This window comes from Cnephaeus nilssonii (assembly GCF_951640355.1).
Source record: "Cnephaeus nilssonii genome assembly, chromosome: 18".
Taxonomy (NCBI): Eukaryota; Metazoa; Chordata; class Mammalia; order Chiroptera; family Vespertilionidae; genus Cnephaeus; species Cnephaeus nilssonii.
The window spans coordinates 17,507,098-17,525,264 of NC_137089.1; the positions used below are offsets into that span (position 1 = coordinate 17,507,098).

The 18,167-nt window shown below is 37.5% G+C and overlaps 1 protein-coding gene across 2 annotated transcripts in view; it reads right to left on the reverse strand.

The window, feature by feature from the left end:
* Window positions 1-259: 259 nt before the first annotated feature.
* Window positions 260-18,167, reverse strand: part of ANGPT1 (angiopoietin 1) — a 250,069-nt gene continuing 232,161 nt past the window's right edge. Inside the window, exons 8-9 of one of the 2 annotated variants that reach the window (XM_079796022.1) lie at window positions 16,154-16,284; window positions 260-5,232 (exon numbers count right to left, since the gene is read on the reverse strand). In XM_079796022.1, the coding sequence (XP_079652148.1) occupies window positions 5,072-5,232; window positions 16,154-16,284 (292 nt within the window). In that variant the 3' untranslated portion in view covers window positions 260-5,071. The remainder of the gene's footprint in view (window positions 5,233-16,153; window positions 16,285-18,167) is intronic. The other variant, XM_079796023.1, reaches the window with a different exon arrangement.

Consider the following 18,167-nt stretch of genomic DNA (forward strand, 5'->3'; position numbering starts at 1 on the left):
GACCTTGAGTTGAAAGAAACAATTTTTATTAAGAGCCAAATCAACTGAAAGAAAAAAAGGCTTCATTAGAACCTTGAACACTAAAACAGAAAATAAGCTACCCAAATATATATCTAAAATAAAAACAATTACAATAACTGTGTAACAAAGTAAGTATTATTTAATAGTACATTTCATATATTGACATTATTTTAAAATTGAAAGAAGAGTTAGACCTCCCTCACTCTATGCAATATATATGTTCCAGCAAAGTTGGTAATGAAGTAGATTTCTGAGGTGACTAAAGCTATAAATTTGGGCACCATTTTTTTATTTTTTTCCTGGAGGAGAATGGGCTAATTTTAAAGTGTGAAAATAAATAGTTTAAGAGACTGGTCAAATCTATGAGTGTTGGATTTTATATAGATAGAAGGGATTTCTTAATTTTTCAGAGTAATTCAATTTTGTTCAACAAATATGAAAGTTCTACTAGGTACTGTGGGGCATTAAAATATGAGTAAGAAACAGACTCTGATAAAACAGTAGGGAAAATAAGACAAAGCTCCAAAAAATATGTTTGTTAAGAGCTGTAGAGTATGTGAGTGGAGGGAGGGTGACAATTAGCAGAGGGCATCAGAAAAAGTGTCATGAAGCAGCTAATATTTTGATGCACATAGAGAACTGTTGAAACTTTTGCCATTCTGAAGGAGATGGACAGTATTTTAGGGAGTGGTTCTGAAACCTTAGGTTGCATAAGAATCTCACATATGTGAGTGGATGGATGGGGGGCTATAATATTCTATATCAATTAGCTATTATTACAATAACTAGGGGCCCGGTGCATGAAATTCATGCACGGGGGGGGGGGTGGTCCCTCAGCCCGACATGCACCCTCTTCAATCTGGGAGCCCTCAGGGGATGTCCTACTGACAGCTTAGGCCTGCTCCCCGTGGTTCTCTGCTCTCTGTGGACCTGCCTGCTTGATGCCACCACAGGCCCTGGAGTCTTCTCTCTGTGGGGGCCCTGTGGGGGATTGCTTGCCCCGCTCTGCCTTGGCCAGGGGTAAGCAGGGCCCTGCCGTCTGCTTGCTCGCTGCGGGAGACGTTTCCGCCCCGCCCTCGGCTGCTTGGTGCCTGCATGTGTAGGCCCAGAGTGGCCAGGGGTGTTCTAGGACCCCTGGCATGTGCACAAGCAGCCACCCCACCCCCAGCCACTCGGCACCTGCATATGCAAATTAACCCGCCATCTTTGTCGGGTTAATTTGCATACCCACTCCTGATTGGCTGGTGGGCATCGCGAAGTGACAGTCAATTGGCATCTTTCTCTTTTATTAATGTAGATAATGTTTAACAAAACACCCCCAAAATTTAGGGCTTAAAACAACCACCCCTTAGTGTTTCCCCTGATTATGCATGTTAGCTGGGCAGTTCCATTAACCTATGCCAGGCTCAGTTGATCTCATCTGAGATCACTTGTGTATCTGGGGTCATCTGGTGGGTCAGCTGGGGGCTGGATGAACTGGATGGTCTCTAATCCTCCATTAGGCTACTCTGGGTTCTTTCTCCTGGCACTTTTCCTAGGTTGGAGCTGAATAGTTCTTTAGACCTAGGCTTAGAAGTGACACACAGATACACTTTCATTCTCTTTGGCAAGAGCGAATCTCAAGATAGCCACTCAGGGGATGGGGAAACAGACTTCACCTGTTTATGGAATGAGTGGCAAAGTCACATTGCAAGGGCATGTACAGAGAAAGGGAAGGGTGGGGTCATTTCTGTAATCAGTCTAGCACCAAGACTTCTTTGTTTTATTTTTCTTTGTTATTTTTTTAATCCTCACCCCAGGATATTATTTCATTGGTTTGTAGAGAGAGTGGAAGAGAGAGGGAAAGACAAAAAGAAATATCAAGGTGAGAGAAACACATTGATTGGTTGCCTTCTGCACGAGCCCTGACCAGGGCCCACGCCGGGGAGGAGCCTGCAACCGAGGTATGTGCCCTTGACCGGAATCAAACCCAGGACCCTTCGGTCTGCAGGCCAATGCTCTATCCACTCAGTCAAAACAGCTAGGGCAAGGCTTCTTCATTTTGATTGGAATGCGAGTAGGTGAAATGGAGCTACCTGGTGATGCAGGCTGAGGTTAACCTGACATGTTTATTTCAAATGTAGGCAGCCGTGAGGAAACACTGAAGCGTTTTGAGCAAGGAAGAAATATCTTCAAAGTCTGGCTTTAACAATAAGCTTGTGTGGATACGGGGTGAATAGGAGCAGAGAGTAGCAGGAGAAAGGGTCTCTTTTCCATTCATGTAGGTGGAAGTTAAAGATTGTACAATGTGGGGGCAGAATCAAGGAGAAAGGTAAGAAGCTTCCTCATAAGGACTGAAATGGTAAGGCTGCTGGTAGGACTGGAAGCACGGGCGGGGAGTTCTTTCCCTTTTATACCAAACTCAGATATTCAACACTCATCCTGTTGTTCTACAGGCAGAGTTCCCAGATTTTGTTGTCAATTGCTATATGATAACACAGCATTTAATAACTGGCAGGACATAATCGCACAGTGGAGATGTAGGACTCCGACTCATTGCTTTGATCGACCATCCTGATGAAGCTAAGCTTTCTTATCATATCCCAGACTCAAAGATTTTCTAAGATCGAGGCTTTAGTTCATTCAGTAGGTTCCCCCCTGCCCCAGTGATTCCTTACTTCCATAGTCTGATTTTAAAATATTTATTTAAAATGATATAAGGTTGCACAAATACGTTATTTTCAATTTTATTTAAATGAAAGAAAATTGTGGTTGATGTGAAGAAATTTGCATAGAAACCACAAGTTTTATTGAAATAAAAATTTAAAAACAAAATCCTAGTACCTATTATCTTATCCTGAAATAATTAAATGCAAAGGATATACACATGTTAAATCACCAAAAACATGTAGGCATTACACAATGCACATAATGAAACCATAAAACATTTCATATTGCTTTATTATAAATAATTGGAAAAATATTTCATTTCTCAAACCCAGATAACAAACAGTAAATATCATGCTTTTTTTTGTTATTTCATTTTATTTTTGTAATATGAATTGGGGAATAGTATTTCTTATCAAAAGACTGGTTTAAAAAATCTGTAGAAACACAAAAGAATTAAACACTCACTTTCATTCTTTTACATGAAGACAATCAAGAAGGTTTTTAGAGGGAGAGACTAATCAGTACTATGAAGGAGTCACCAAGAATAGAAAAACTGTAATACCGGCAAATAGCATGTGTAAGGCAAAACAAGGGTGTATACAGATGCACACATATAAAGATTTGATGGTAAATTTTAAAAAAATACTTTCTTAAAAATGTGAAGAACTCTATTCTCTCAAATAGAGGAGAGCCATAAAGGCATAACAGATGAAGTCACCAGGTTTGCAATCAGTATTGTTGCTCTGAAGAAAACTTTTTTTTCTAAAAGGACACCCAATATGTATTTCAATTTTCTTATCTCATGGTTTGATAACACCTGTTCACTATTGTAAACTTGAACACTTAAGAGACAGTAGTAACTTCAAACTCACAAAATAGATTATACCACAGGCATATCTTCATTAAGAAATTTATAGCAACCAGCAGTCAGAATTTTCTTATTCAATAGGTAACTATGATTAATTTTTGTGTGTATTTCCCTTATGTATAATACAGAGTTTTGCCAATTTTTATCACTAATAGTTTTTAAAAATCTGAAACTGCTTAAGAAAAACAGAGCCTGAGGGAGAAAAACATGAAGAAATAATGTATTTCATAAAGTAGTGTAGTAGATTTCTTTGAAAACTTGTGTTTATTGGCATCAATTAAGAACAATGTTGCATATTCCAGATTAAACAGCTATTAGGTTTACTATGGATATAAACACGCTATATACAATATAATTCTTTTATTTTTCATAGACTTCAAAGTGTATCTTTTATGGAAACTGGAACAGGGTAAATTTGGAAAGCATGTTTCAGTTAGTTAGCAAAAATTAAATTAGCATGAAATAACAGGGTGAAGAACTGAAGATCATTATTTAAAAATAATGTAGTTACACTCACATGTACACATGCAAGAAAATACTGTAAAATAAACTGTTCCAGTTTACTTGGTTTTACTTCAGTTTAATACACTCTAAAAAACTGCTTTCATGTATAATATCATGGGAAATATTAAATGCACGTATATTATTTTAAGAGCTTGATGATAAATTTCACATTCGTTAAACTTTACTCAGGCTATAAATATATTTTTATATCAGTCAGTCAGTCAGTTTTTAGACCAAATGAAAACTGTAGTAGGGAGGAGTTAATTTTTTACCGTATAGGTCCATACTTGATAATGTTCTTCTTCTTTTTTTTTTTTTCTGGGGACTGTATAAAAAAAAATCAAAGAGTAACAGAGTCTGTCTCGACATCACACTGTTAGCCTTCATGCACTATAATTCATTATGACTTAACAACATGGAGTTTACATTTGAAGACGGGTTAACTGAAATCAATGAGTAAGTATGACTTCTGAAATTCATTAACATTTAACCGACTCAGAGAGCGATGCTGTGCCTCCTGAACTTTTACTAAAATTGTGCAACAGTATAAACGTATTGTTAGTAGGTTTGCATAGAAACGCCACCATTTCACTGGTGTAATACGTCTTTTCCACGGGATTATGGCAGGCCTGCTTCTATTCTTCATGTACATTCTTTTTTGTTGTTGGTTCGTGTTCTTCTTTTTCAGTTTTGCCTGAAATAAACCCTATTTATCATAGTTCCAAAGTAAGATCCAGTAGTAGTTTGAAGCGCAGGGAGCTGAGCAGTTCCTTCCCTTTTGAAAGCATGACAGTGAGTGGCATCCTCAACAGCCAAGCCACACGAGCAGGGTCACCCCAAGCACAGACTTTGGTGAACTCAACAGGCTCCACATCCACAGTCAAGAACCTTGCTGATTTCACAGAACTGCTGCCTGTTGCCGGAAGGGGGACACATGGTTTTGCTCCAGAAGTTTTCAAGCGGTTTCTCATCTGGTAGCGTCTCCAGATTTCTTTGTTGTTTTTATAAACTGCTCCTGAGATCGTGCCTTCAAAAATCCAAAGGTCGGATCATCATGGTTGCGGAATGTAAGGAGTAACTGGGCCCTTTGAAGTAATGCCACTTTATCCCATTCAGTTTGCCCAGGTTTTGTCCCGCTGTATAGAACATTCCGTTTAGATTGGATGGACCACAAGCATCAAACCACCAGCCTGAATAAAATAATTAGTTAATAATGAAAGAAAGAAGAAACAATTACAAAGAAATTGAACATTTGGAAATTAATGGCATTAACTGAGGGAAATGTGTTCATACTTGTTATGACCGTTTGCAAATAGTAAGGCATTCAATAAATATCTTGCCCTTAGTAGAACTGTTTTAAATGACATCCGGTTTAGGCATTATATGAACAATCAGAGAGAGGAATGCTCTCAGGGAATCAAGTGTCTGTGTCACTCCATTGGGACACATTTCCCACGGAATGATGGGAAGCTTCTATGTTTCATTAAATGGCCTGGATTTATTTGTAGGGCAAGGAAAATGCAGATACCCTTAAGAGGCATTCCATCTTAAGCCTATTATCGGGAATAGGACAATGAATTATTAGTGAAGAAATTCAGAGGTTTAGACAACTGACAGCTAAATAGAGAGAAAGAGATGTTTTTCCATCTATTTCATAATTTTGCCAAGGACTGGCCCTCAGCTGCTTCTGAAATTAATTGGACACCTGGCAATGACTATGATGCTCAACTTGAATTTGAATTTCTAGCCCTCTCTGTATGTAATAGCAATATGGGAAGTGTTCATCAGTAGTAGCCATAGTTGCTATGTAGCAGTGTTTTTCTGAGATTGTTCACGTTCTTTTAAAACCTAGTAAGAAGAAAAACAAACAACTTGATCAGTGACATGGGGACTCTATGCTTGCATAGCTCTCCATAAGGATAACTCGGTACTTTATTTTTTTTAATGAATAAAGTTCTCAGATTTTTAGATAAAACATAGTATTTTTTCTTCCTCTCCTGAAGTAACACTGCTGAAATCTTCAGGGAGAAAGTGATGCCAGAGACATTCTGGCATATTTTTACTTGGATACAGTTGACCTCCCTTTGATTGCAGAGTTATACCTAAGGGACTAATAGCTACAGAGAGAGAAAGCTGCGCAGCTGATGTTTAACTGTAACACGAGCATCATCCTGCAGGAACTTTAGAAAAATGGAGAAAAGCTAGTTCTCATTTTTCAATATTGGAAGATGAATACAGCTGGGTTGTGTTTATAAAGTCATACTAGAGACATAACAAGCTGTATTAATTATCAGCTCATACCGGGGAGCAGTAAGGTATGCTGATGAACTGGGAGAGATGCTGTGTTCAGTGCCGTTTTACTAACTGTATGCAAACAACATAGATGTCGATGCGATGAAAACACAAGGAACAAGAAGGCTCCTTGGCAAGGAAGGAGGAACTGTAACATTCCACCTTTTGTCTTAAGATTAATTCCGTTAAATATTTCTGATAAGTACAACTAGTAAAAATATGTTATTTATGTTACAAATACATTCTAATATTAGGGAATTCATTTACCCCGAAGACTCTCAAAGGAGAAAATGAAACCCAACTTGATTGCTGTGGAGTTTCAACTTTCTCCTCCTTTCCTGTGACCTTGAGGTCCTTTTTCCATCATGTTAACGAGCCTTTCATAGTTTTGCAAATGTCCACCAGGGTCTCTGAAGCAAATTCAGCTACTCTATTGTTAAGAACTACTGAAAATCATGGAAAGGTCCTCCAAGCCACATTAGGGTACTTAAAGAGTAAAAGTGTGGTTTTGTTTGGTTTCTAGAACGTCATAAGCATTCTGGAAGATTGTGGGAAGGCAGATGGCTGTTGCAACAGCACCTGGCAAACCACGGCACAGGCCAAAGGATACATTGGTTGGGAAATTTCAGATAAGCTTAAGAAAATGACAAGCAACAGTAGGGATACATGAGAGTATTGACTAAATTGATCTTGCATATGATTCTAATGAGTAAAGTGGGGAACTGTTTGTAGTAGGTGAATGGCATTTTAGAGACATTGAAAGAAGACTAATGGCTGGGTTAGAGTTAACAAGAGAAATGGCCTGAGGTGAGAAGGCCTAATACCAAATCCCAGAGTCTGGTCCATACAGACTCTCTGGCATACTGAGCTACTTAGCGCAGCACCGAACAGAGTTCACTTGACAAATGAGTGACAAGTGAGGACAGGCTTCCTGACAGGTTGACTGGCTTTGACTCTGTCTTCTTGTAAAGTCTCTCGGGTCAGAAGTAGCCTTGTTTACTAAAAGTTACATTTGATAAACCATCCATGCTTATTATACTCATTTTCCCATTATTTCTTCATTCAATATGTCATTATTGCTAGGTGTTGTCATACAACACTCAATAAGACAAATGTAGTCCCTGCCCTCATGGAACTTACTTCTAATGTGAAAAACAGACAAAAAGTAAGCAAATAAATAAATACAAATCATGAGCAAAGGAAGAAAAAATAGACAGAAGCATTAGGGAGCTGTAAAGGAGACTAGCAGGAAATCTACTTGACTTTGCAAGGTCCTGGAAGAAGTTGCTATTTAATGAGACCTCAAGGATGAGAGCGAGGCAGCCACGTGAAGATGGGAAAGACTCCTGTAAGCAGAGGGTAGCACCTGCCAATGCCATGAAGTGGAAAGAAAGCTTCGAGTGTTCTCTCTAAGAGAACATCAGTGCAGCTGACATGGTGAACAAGGGGGACACTTGCAGGAATAAAGGTGAGAAGTGGACAGTCTTTGATAGAAAGCTGAATTATGCTCATGGAAAAATTTATAGTTGATTCAGTCTATTTGTCCATCATCAGGTAAACAAGTAAAACATTCTCTAGGAGTGGAAGTCAACATTTAACCAGGAAAACTAGATCTTTCAGGTTAGATGTTTAATAAAATATTATGTGGAGCCCTCATTCTGTGACTATAATCTGCCAAAGCTATCCTAAGTATAAGTGGCAGCATGATAAAGGGGGGAAAGTTGAATCTAGAATCAACTAAACAAATATTAACCAATGGGAAGACATAGGGGTCAGAGTTAAGTAAAACAAAATTCCTGACATTAAGGAGTACACGGTGTGTTTTTTTTTTTGTTGTTGTTTGTTTGTTCTTCTTCTTGTTTTTTTTTTTTTTTTTAAGTATGTTTTTATTGATTTTTAGAGAGAGGAAAGAAGAGGGAGAGAGAGAGATAGAAACATTGATGAGAGAGAAACATGGATTGGCTGCCTCCTGCAGGCCCCCTGCTGGGAATAGAGCCTGAAACTCGGACATGTGCTCTGGCCGGAAATTAAAATGGTGACCTCTCAGTGCATGGGACGATGCTCAAGCAACTGAGCCACATCTGCTGGGCCATAGTTTTGTGTAGGAAAGAGACAATAGACTGTTTAAAAAAATGAGTTTACAGCCATTAAACAGAGATTTTTAAAAATCTTATAAACATCTTGGCTGGTGTGGCTCAGTGGTTGAGTGTGGATTGATGAACCAGGAGTTCATGCTTAATTCCTGGTCAGGGCACATGCCCAGGTTATGGGCTCGATCCCCAGTGTGGGGCATGCAGGAGGCAGCTTATCAATGATTCTGTCATCATCGATGTTTCTATATCTCTCTCTCCCTCTCCTCTCTGAAATCAATAAAAATATATTTAAAAGAATAAAACAAAAATCTTATAAACAGAGGCAGAAAGTCTTGTTTGTGGGTCCATAAGGCCCACTCATTTACCATCTGAGCTGGGTCCTGAAGGGTGGGTGTCTCTGGACAGAAAGAGAATATGTATGTACTCTCGGACAGCCAGAGAGAGTGTTTGCCAACAGCCTGGGCTGGCTGGAGTGCCAGTGGGTGAGGGGTTGGAGAATAATAGCACTAGCACAATAAATAGGAGGACAACACAAAGGTTTTTATTATATTAAAAATCTTTTTGTTTGGCAACGTGAGCACCAAATCAGAAGTGAGAAGATCCAGACATTGATGCCGACTTCATCAACTAATAACTAAGAGCTTTTCATCAAGCATATAAGTAATATTTGTTATTTTTGAACAGTTAATATATATCGAGGACTCTGCTAAATATTTTTATGCATTTTCTCATTTTATTCCCCAAAAAGCCTTATGTGGTGTGGCTAGTACCACAGTAAAGGCACCAAGGCTCAGATAGTTGAAGGAACTTTTCTAAGAACACACAGCCACAGCTCTTCATTCATAAGATGTGCTTTATGAATGTCTGATCAACAATTTTCCCAGCGCAGCTTCAGGGATCAAATAAGACAATGTGATTTTTTCCTTTGTTCTTTAAGTGTCTGGGAGTAACAAATAAGCAATATGCTAAATAAGTTAAGCTAGCAAAGGCACTTTAAGTTTGAAAGAACTCGGTGATGTAAGCAAAGGAAAAGAAGAACGCAGCTTCCATCGGCTGCTGGGACAACTGATAACATGTCTCAAATGTTTTAAAATTGGCAACTGCTGAGATGTACTTTGCCAAGCATTTTTCTTCATAACCTGTAACCTCATGTATATTTTAATAAGAAATCTGAGATGCATGTTTCTAATTCATTTACACTTAACTCATTAAAATTTAGTTTTGTAATAACTACCCTGTGCTTCCTAGGCCTTTAAAAACCATTCAAGTCTTTTATCTTTGAAGCAGAAAATTCGTATTTTATCACCCATAAATGAAAGTTTGCCCAGAAAATAGGAATTTAATTCTAAACTCGGGACTCAGGAAGTTCAAATTTATTTAAAAGTCAGGAAACCTAACTCTCAAATTCTGATCTAAACAAAATGTCTCTCAACACGCTTTCCTAAGGTAAACAAGTATAGCAAGATAAAAAAAAAATATCTGTTTTTATAGGTTTCATTCATTCATTTTCAAATGCATGCATTCTAGTCATCAGTATGCAAAAGAACCTGCACAGAAAATAAGATTTTCCTCTTTTATCACCGAGGACAAAGCTGAACTAAACTGATTGGTGCAACTGTTATCAGTGGGATCATCACAAAATACCTTGTGCTGAGTCATGTGCACAATGTTGGCTTTAGGCCAAGGATGTGGCTCCCCCCCTCCCCCCCCTCCCCCGTTTCTCTTCTTTTTGTTTGAAAGATGAAAAGTTATTTATCCTGGCGAGTAATCTTGAATTCATTTAAAACCTCTAGGTATTCTCTTACTGTCTCTTCCCTCCCTTGGACTTCATTTCATGTCAAGTCCTCATTAAAACATGCTGCAAAGTAGGGTTGAATTCTTGTGTTTGCACGCCATTCCTTTAACAGAGGCAGTGGGAGGAGTGGGCAAGGTGATGGCTTATATGAAGGTTGCGTTCAAGTCCTATGCCTGACACTAATTCTGTGACTTTTGGATAATTATCTAACTTTTCTGTATCTTAGCTCTTGCCTAATTCAAAGGGCTTTTAGAAGCATCATGTAAGTTATTAAATACAAATTACTTAGGATAATGCAAAAATGCCTGTTGGATAGCAAGACGGCAATAAATATTCACTATATCATTGTCAGAGTAAAATGCAAACAAAATTAAGTGATTATTTCTCATCGATTGTCAGTTATTAATCATTGGTAACAGCTTTGTGCTATAGAGCTATCAATTCTGGCTCATTATCCAAACTTATCCTTTGAAAGACATTTTCTGATTTTTTATTTATTTTTTGCTCTTTTCCAAGAAGCAAAAAAATTTCCTCCAGAAAACAGGAATATAGTCCTAAACTTTGTACTTAGGATGTTAAAATTTATTTGAAAGTCAGGAACCTAATAGTCAATATTTTTCCAATTCAGAAAGTTAGTCTTCTGGGGTTTAATTATTCTTAATATTTAGTCCCAATTTTCTATATTCATCACTTTGTTCCATGTGTACATGCAAATATTGCACATATACATACTTATGTATCTTTAAGTTCACGCAAAGTCACATTCATACCCATGTTGATTTATTTTTGTCACCTCATCAGGATTACTTATAATTTTGTTATGTCCTTTCAGATTCAGGGAAAACATATTCATTCATTTAACCAACATTTATTGAGTACTATGTGCCCAGCACTATGCTAGACACGGAAGATACAGTGGCAGATAGCATGAAGTCCCTGCCTTGAAGACATGTAAATTTTTGTGGAATAGGTTTACAGATTATGTAACAAATAAGAAATTGCTTTGACATAAATAGTACAATATAGATTTCTGTGGTCAACCTTAAATTATCAACATGGATCTTTTCTTTCAACATTTTTGTCTTAAAATCTAGGGAATACCAGTTATCTGACAATGCTTAGCACATCCTTCTTGGGTTATTAAAAACTCTAAGATGATCCTATTTTCCCCCAAATCTTGTCACTTCAACCAGTTAGAGAAGCTACTAATTTCTTGCATTTTCTTTGTCTTCTTCAAGATTAAATAGAAGACAAGACAAGCATTTATCAACTCTAAGCTGTTAGCATCCGATAAGTTCTAGGGTGTATAAAGAAATTTATGTGTATGGCTTTATCCCCTTTTAGGACTGAACTGAGAGATATCCTTTGTTAGCTTTTGCAAGTCTTGTCTGTCGGCTGACATAGTTTATGCGTGGGAAAAGACACTGAAGTTTCCCGCACAACAGATTTCTCTCTGCAGAAGGTTAGGCCACATTTTTACATAGCTTTTATATTATACTCTAAATATGGAAATTGTGTTGAAAGAAAAGTAAGGTAAGAAAAAGAATTTAAAACAATACCATGTTTTGTTTTTGTTGGCAACCTTTAGTAACTGTAGTTTCTAACAGACTTTTAGAATAACTTAATTTGAAGAATGCTAATTTAGTACCAAAGACCACATTTTCTTTGAATGTAAGTTTGCTTTGAATATGACAATCTAGTGATAAAAATTTTTCATTTTCATAATTTGGAAGTCAGATGTTCTGTGCATATTTATTTTTATGTACAATAACTCCATATAAAAAAGCATGCATTGAATGAGATTACATTTTCATTTTCTTAATGTTAAATAGTGGATAAAACGTTACATTTATAAGAAACTGATTCCTTTCTTTGGGCTCAGGAGAGCAAAGTAGGAGCTTTCCTGTGGGACTAAAAAATTATTTCCTACAGTCATCTTAAATGTATCCCTCCTACTACTTAAATATGCAGATTTGTCACAATATGCTATATCAAGGGAGAGAACTACAAATTTTCCTAATGTCGATGGAATCACTGAGAACAGATTATTCCTGGCTTATAAATCTATGTTGACAAATCATCTCTATTTAATGATTAATAGAGGGGTCACATCCATAGAATATGTGTGTGGTAATTTTGAACTCAAAAATATAGAGTTTGATTTCGTAAGAAAAGTGCAATGAAACATGAAATGATTCAAAATTTAAATTGGATGGAAGAATTGCTGGCTTTTGGATAAGGCAGGAATAGGTACATATGCTTCTGTGAAAGGAGCAAGTAAAACACGGTGGTACCTATTTCTATTGATGGAAATGTGCTTTCTCAGCCGACCACACCTCCTTTCCACCCAGCCAAGCACTATGAATTACAACCCATGCACTGAAATTACTATTACCGCAGCCACAGTGAGGACATGGATAAGGGAATCACAGAACCAGAAGAACATGGAAGGGACAATCTTTTCTGGATCCACAATTACAGGGACATGCACAAGAAAGCTCTTCCATACAAATAGCTCTAAGCTCTCTTGGTGAAGGTGTCCATGACTAGAAATGTACAATCTTCCCTAGCAACTCCTTCTGACCTTTGATCGTGGACACTCCACCTACGTTACTTCTCCATTCCTGCCACAGCTCTATCACATGTTATATTGTGTCCCTAGCACTTGCAGAGTTTTTTTTTTTTAAGTGTTATTTCTTATTTACTTTTTCTGTGGATGGTCTCCCTCAAGAGAGGAGGGTTTTAGTTTAACTTGCTCAAATCTCTATAGTAGTTGTCCTTTCATGCTCATTAAACTGTTAAATTGTTGGAAGAAAGTTAGGGAGTTAGAATGTTAGAAGAAAGATCAAAATGTTCTACCAAATGTCTAGCTGAAACACCTTCTGCTTTCAATTAAGCCCACCTCCTGTTGTTCAGTGTTGGACAGATAAGGGTAAACAACGATACCACATTCTCCAACTATAATCCCTCCATGTACTTGAAGAAAACTATTGAGGACAGTTAGTGGGCAATAAATCTTACTTTACCCTTAATTCCTTTTAGAAGAAACAAAGCAAAAACATAAACAAGATAAAAAAGCTTTAATTGATGATGACAGAGAACTATAAATTATTAGTTTCAAAGAGTATAGAATCTCACTGCTTAAAAGAGACTATTTTAAATAGGCAACAAGTTCAAATTCAATTTTTTTTAAAAAAGGAAATCATTAGATGAGAAAGTGGTTCTGAGAAAAAATATGACAGAGAAAATATAGAGGTGATGGGGAGGAGCTAAGGAGACGTAAGTTCCAGGCAGTACTCACATTACCTGGACTGTCACATGCATCCTTACGCTCTCCAGCTCTTAACTATCTAAATTCCACACAAGAGCTTTGTAGACTGAAGAGCTTTGCAAGACCTGGATTCTTTCAAAAGGATATTTGATAGGGTAATGGCGTTTGTTACAAAGACACATTTACTTAGACTATCCCAGCCCAAGCAACGGAAATTTTCTCTCCCCAACATGTGTGTTTATTGGTGAGTAAGAAGCGGGTCCAAGAATGATTATGGATGAAAGAACATGACAAAGTACACTCATTTGAAGCAGAAAGAAAACCATAAATCTGAGCAATGAAGTTTTCACATCAACAACCAAGAGGTGCATTATTCTCTTTACTTTGCTCTACGTTTTCATTACTATGACAGAACTATGCACATATTGGATGCTCTTCTAAGGAAACATTCGAAAGATTTTACTGTTGGTCTCTCATGTGTTGTATTTATTTGGTAAGAAAAATTATCTGTAAAAATAGACATGAAGAAAATGAGTGTGTTTCGGTATTAGAATGGGCAGGGAAGTGGACAATCAAAGTCTTTCTGTCTTTGTATCAAGTTTCTGATAATTCCCTTCATGGGATCAGGAAGGTAATAAAAAGAAAAACATTCTCTCTGGAAAAAAGTTTAAAACCCAATCTGCCTGTGCTCGCTTTGGCAGCCCATATACTAAAATCTGCCATTAAAAAGTATTCTAAATTTCTAACAACTGCTTTGGGGAGGGGCTCATAAGATTACATAGAGAGGACTTTTAACTGTTTGATGAGGTTAAATGTGATGCCAAATGGCATGTGTCAAGCTTAAGAAGAAGGTTATGATAGAGGCAGAGTCATACTGGGCTGGCATTGATAATACTAGAGCTGGTCTCATGCCGAAAAGATGTTAATATAAATGGAGTGGCTGGGGTCAATGGAATGTCATTTGGCTGTAGTATTAATGGAGATTTGGGTGGGGGGGAAGGAGGGGTGAAGGTAAAAAGACTTCTCCAAAACCTACTCTCCATACTCTTCTGTGCTCTGTTAATTGATGAGAAAAATGTCAACCTAATGATTCATTTCATTGGCTTCAAAATTTGAAAGCGATTTAAGGGTTACAAGATGATCATTCATTCATGCACCATATTTTTTATTGAGTTCCCATGTGAAACAATCTACTGCACTAGATGTTAAGGATGAAATGATGAGCATTAATTTACTTTTGTTTTCCTTATGTACAAAGTGGAGATTAGAGTTCCTTTCCCTACTTATGTCACTGAGTTTGGAGTTCAAGTAAGACAGTACAACAAATAAAATAGCATGTAATAATAATACTAATAGTATCACAGTTTGGGAAGAAAAATGTTAGATTTAAACACTTTTTTCCTTACTGGAATGAAAAGGTGTTTTGTTGTAGAATAAGAAAGAGAGAGAATCAGGACAGTTGAAGGTGGGAGTTGTAGCTATTCCATTAAGAGAAGGGAATAACACTAAAACTGTGAGGAGAAACACTGGGCAAAAAGCTTCTTTTACAATTTTGTTTGGTGTCAACTCCTTCTCTGCCAGAGCCTATAACATTCTCAAGCCTCATCATTTGCCAGTGGGGGTTAGTGTAGCGCTTCTCAGACTTCAGTCAGTCATCTATCAACTTTGCAGTTTTTGCCTTATCTGCTTAGAACTTTTATTAAAACTTAATAGAAATAGTTTTCTTTAAATCAATGATTTGTTAAATATCAAATATTGTGAATACATGTTAACATGCAAAGTTTATATCATTCCTTTAACTAGAAAATCAGTACCACTTGCTATAATAAAAGGTAGATATGAAGCTCAATATAACTGAAACAGAATCACTTTATTTAATTCTAGGTAGGTGCCATTGCCTGGTCAAGGCCTGGAGCCTGCGAAGAAAGTTTTGTTTTTTCCTTGCTAAGAAGGGTAATTATTACGAAAGTACAGAGGAATCATTACAGACACACTAGCATCAAATTGAGAATTTTCCTTTTACAAAATCAGAGCTGGAAAAATACTAGAAAAGTGAAAAACGGATTAACTTTATTACCCAGAGATACAATCTTATTTAATGGTATCTCTTACACCAGCTCCAATGTCTTGCAGAGGTCAATAGGATATAATGCAAATTCCTGTATAGCTGTTCTTAATTGTATGACTTTAGATTTAACTATACCTCTTTATTCTTCTTATTCTATTTCAACAGAATTGTCAATGAACTCTCCTATGCAGTTGCAAAACATTTGGTAAGATTCCCCCCTCCCCTCACCCTTCTCCCCCCAGTATGCTGCATTATCAAATTGTTGTTTATTCCACTATGGGTATCATTACGATTATTGGGTAGGTAGAGTAACTGGGACTTTAAGAGGCTAAAGAATGTATTCAGGATGAAGCTTAGCATGCCCCCTCTTAGGTACGGGGGTGGCGGGGCGGGAGAGAGGAGGCAAATGCCTAAATGTGCTGGCAATATCTTGCAGAAGGACACATGGGAAATTAGTGGGCAGAACAAAAGATCTCTGGGGACTTACTCTTAAGTTTCCTGACCAGAAGATCATAGTCCTTTCTCATAGATAAGAAACCTCAAGCCGCAAACCACTAAAACATAACGCAGAGAACAGCCCCATAGGACTTACCTCCTGTGAGCATGAGGGCGCATTTGCATAGACAGTTGTCATTATCGGCATCTTTAGTGCTGAAGTCAGCGCCGTGTATGACCAGGCTGCTCTGCTGTCCTGCTGTCCCACTGTGGCCCTTTAAATACAACCTGAAGTTAAAAGAAAAAAAAAAGTAAGAAAGAAAGATAAGCCGTTTAACAGAATAAGAAAACCCAGAGGACCGGTTTGTTGAATGTATGCCTTTTTCATTATTTTTCCCCTTCTTTTCTTTTAGGGAACAAAATTTTTTTTCCTCCAGAAAACATTAGGAACCATAAAAACCAAGCTCAATATTTGGCAGTACCAAAAGCAAAATACAACTAAAAATAACATTTAGACATCATGGTTAACCTTAGAGAAACATGTTTTAAAACACCAGGTTTAACACTCTCCTGCACAGAGTAAAACAAGTTTACTCCACCATGCTGAGATGGACTTTGCAAAACTGACATAACTTTTTAAAATTAAAATTAAAAGAAAAAAAAAAAGCACCCAGTTCTAACCCTGGAATCATCATTTATAAAATAACATGTTCAAATGTCCCTGAAAATAAACAGCTGGTAAACCTGAAAACAAATCTTTCACTGAGTGAATTCAGATTCCACAGGATCTAGTGCATGAGAGCTGGGGAGGGACGGTTCTGGTCCCACTCAGCTCTTACCAGATACAAACAAATACAAAAGGGGTTCAAAATAAACTACTCCACCAAAACTCTGTAGAGGAGCAGCTTTCTTTCACAAAGTAAAAGGAATCCATTTCCACAGAGTTGTGTGTTTTGGAAGGATAGGCCAATTTTATTCCCAGAATCATAAAGTCTTGCACTATTGAAATAAAAGTAATTTTTGTCTTGGAGCAAGTCTAATGAAGGCACCAAAATTCTACCCTCCGTGTTTCCCCAAATGATACTTACAATGCTCTTATCATCCTTTCAATATGACTTCAACCTATTAAGAAGTAACGTTCTAAATATGTAAAGGTGTATGAGGAAGTTCCCGCTCATCTGCATTAGCGCAGCCCTGCCCTGGCTATTCTCTTTGTCCCTCCTAAACCCCTCCAGTCAGGTTTGCCAAGCAGGATCCCTCTCAGAAGATTAAAAAATAGATTCCCATGCTCACTAGTCATTAAGCAAACATAGCCTTTGGTGCAGGAAGACTTAATATTTACAATACTTCCAAACTTTTTATAATTTAAGAATAAACACATTGCCTAAAGCTAATTTCACAGCCCCTTAATATTATAATCTGGACATTTTATTTTGTAACTCTTTGGTGTCTGTCTCTTCTGTTTTTTTGCAGTAATTTTGCCCTGGAGAAACCCTTGAGAAAACTTTCAAATCAAGGGACCCCTCCTGGTATGTGAGCTGTGAGCACTCAGTTGAAGGATTCATTTTTTCCCGGAAAGCCAGACCTGTCAGACTGGGACTCCCAGGGTTCTGTCTCTTCTCTCAGACAAAACCTCAGGCTGAAGATTTAGAGAAGGCGTTTCTCTCCCAGCCATACACACGGAGGGAAATGCTGTTTAATTTGGTTTTGCACTTCTTCAAGAAGAGTTTTAGTTAAGGCTTGAGAGTTGTTACTGTCTCTCTTAATTCTCAAGCCCCATTGGCTGTAGAAACATTGCAAGAGTTCCTTTGGCAACATGATTGTTAGACTCCATTCTTTTTATTTTTATTTTTTCACTTTATTGTTGACACTATCACAGATATACCCCTTCCCCCTCCCTCACCTTTTCCCACCTCCACCCATCCCCTTTCCCTCCCCTCTGGCCATCACCACAAAGTAGTCTCTGTCCATGGGTTATGCATATATGTTCTTTGGCTACTCCCTTCAGAGTCCATTTAAAAAAAAAACTAAGAATCTTGTCACTTACAAGGAAAAAAATTAACACGTTCTCCAGGACCTTGCAGAAACTCATTCCTTTGTTCACACAATAAAAAAATGCTAAGTAGACTTGTTTCTGTAGCCATTCTTCATCTTCATAGCATTTGGCAAAA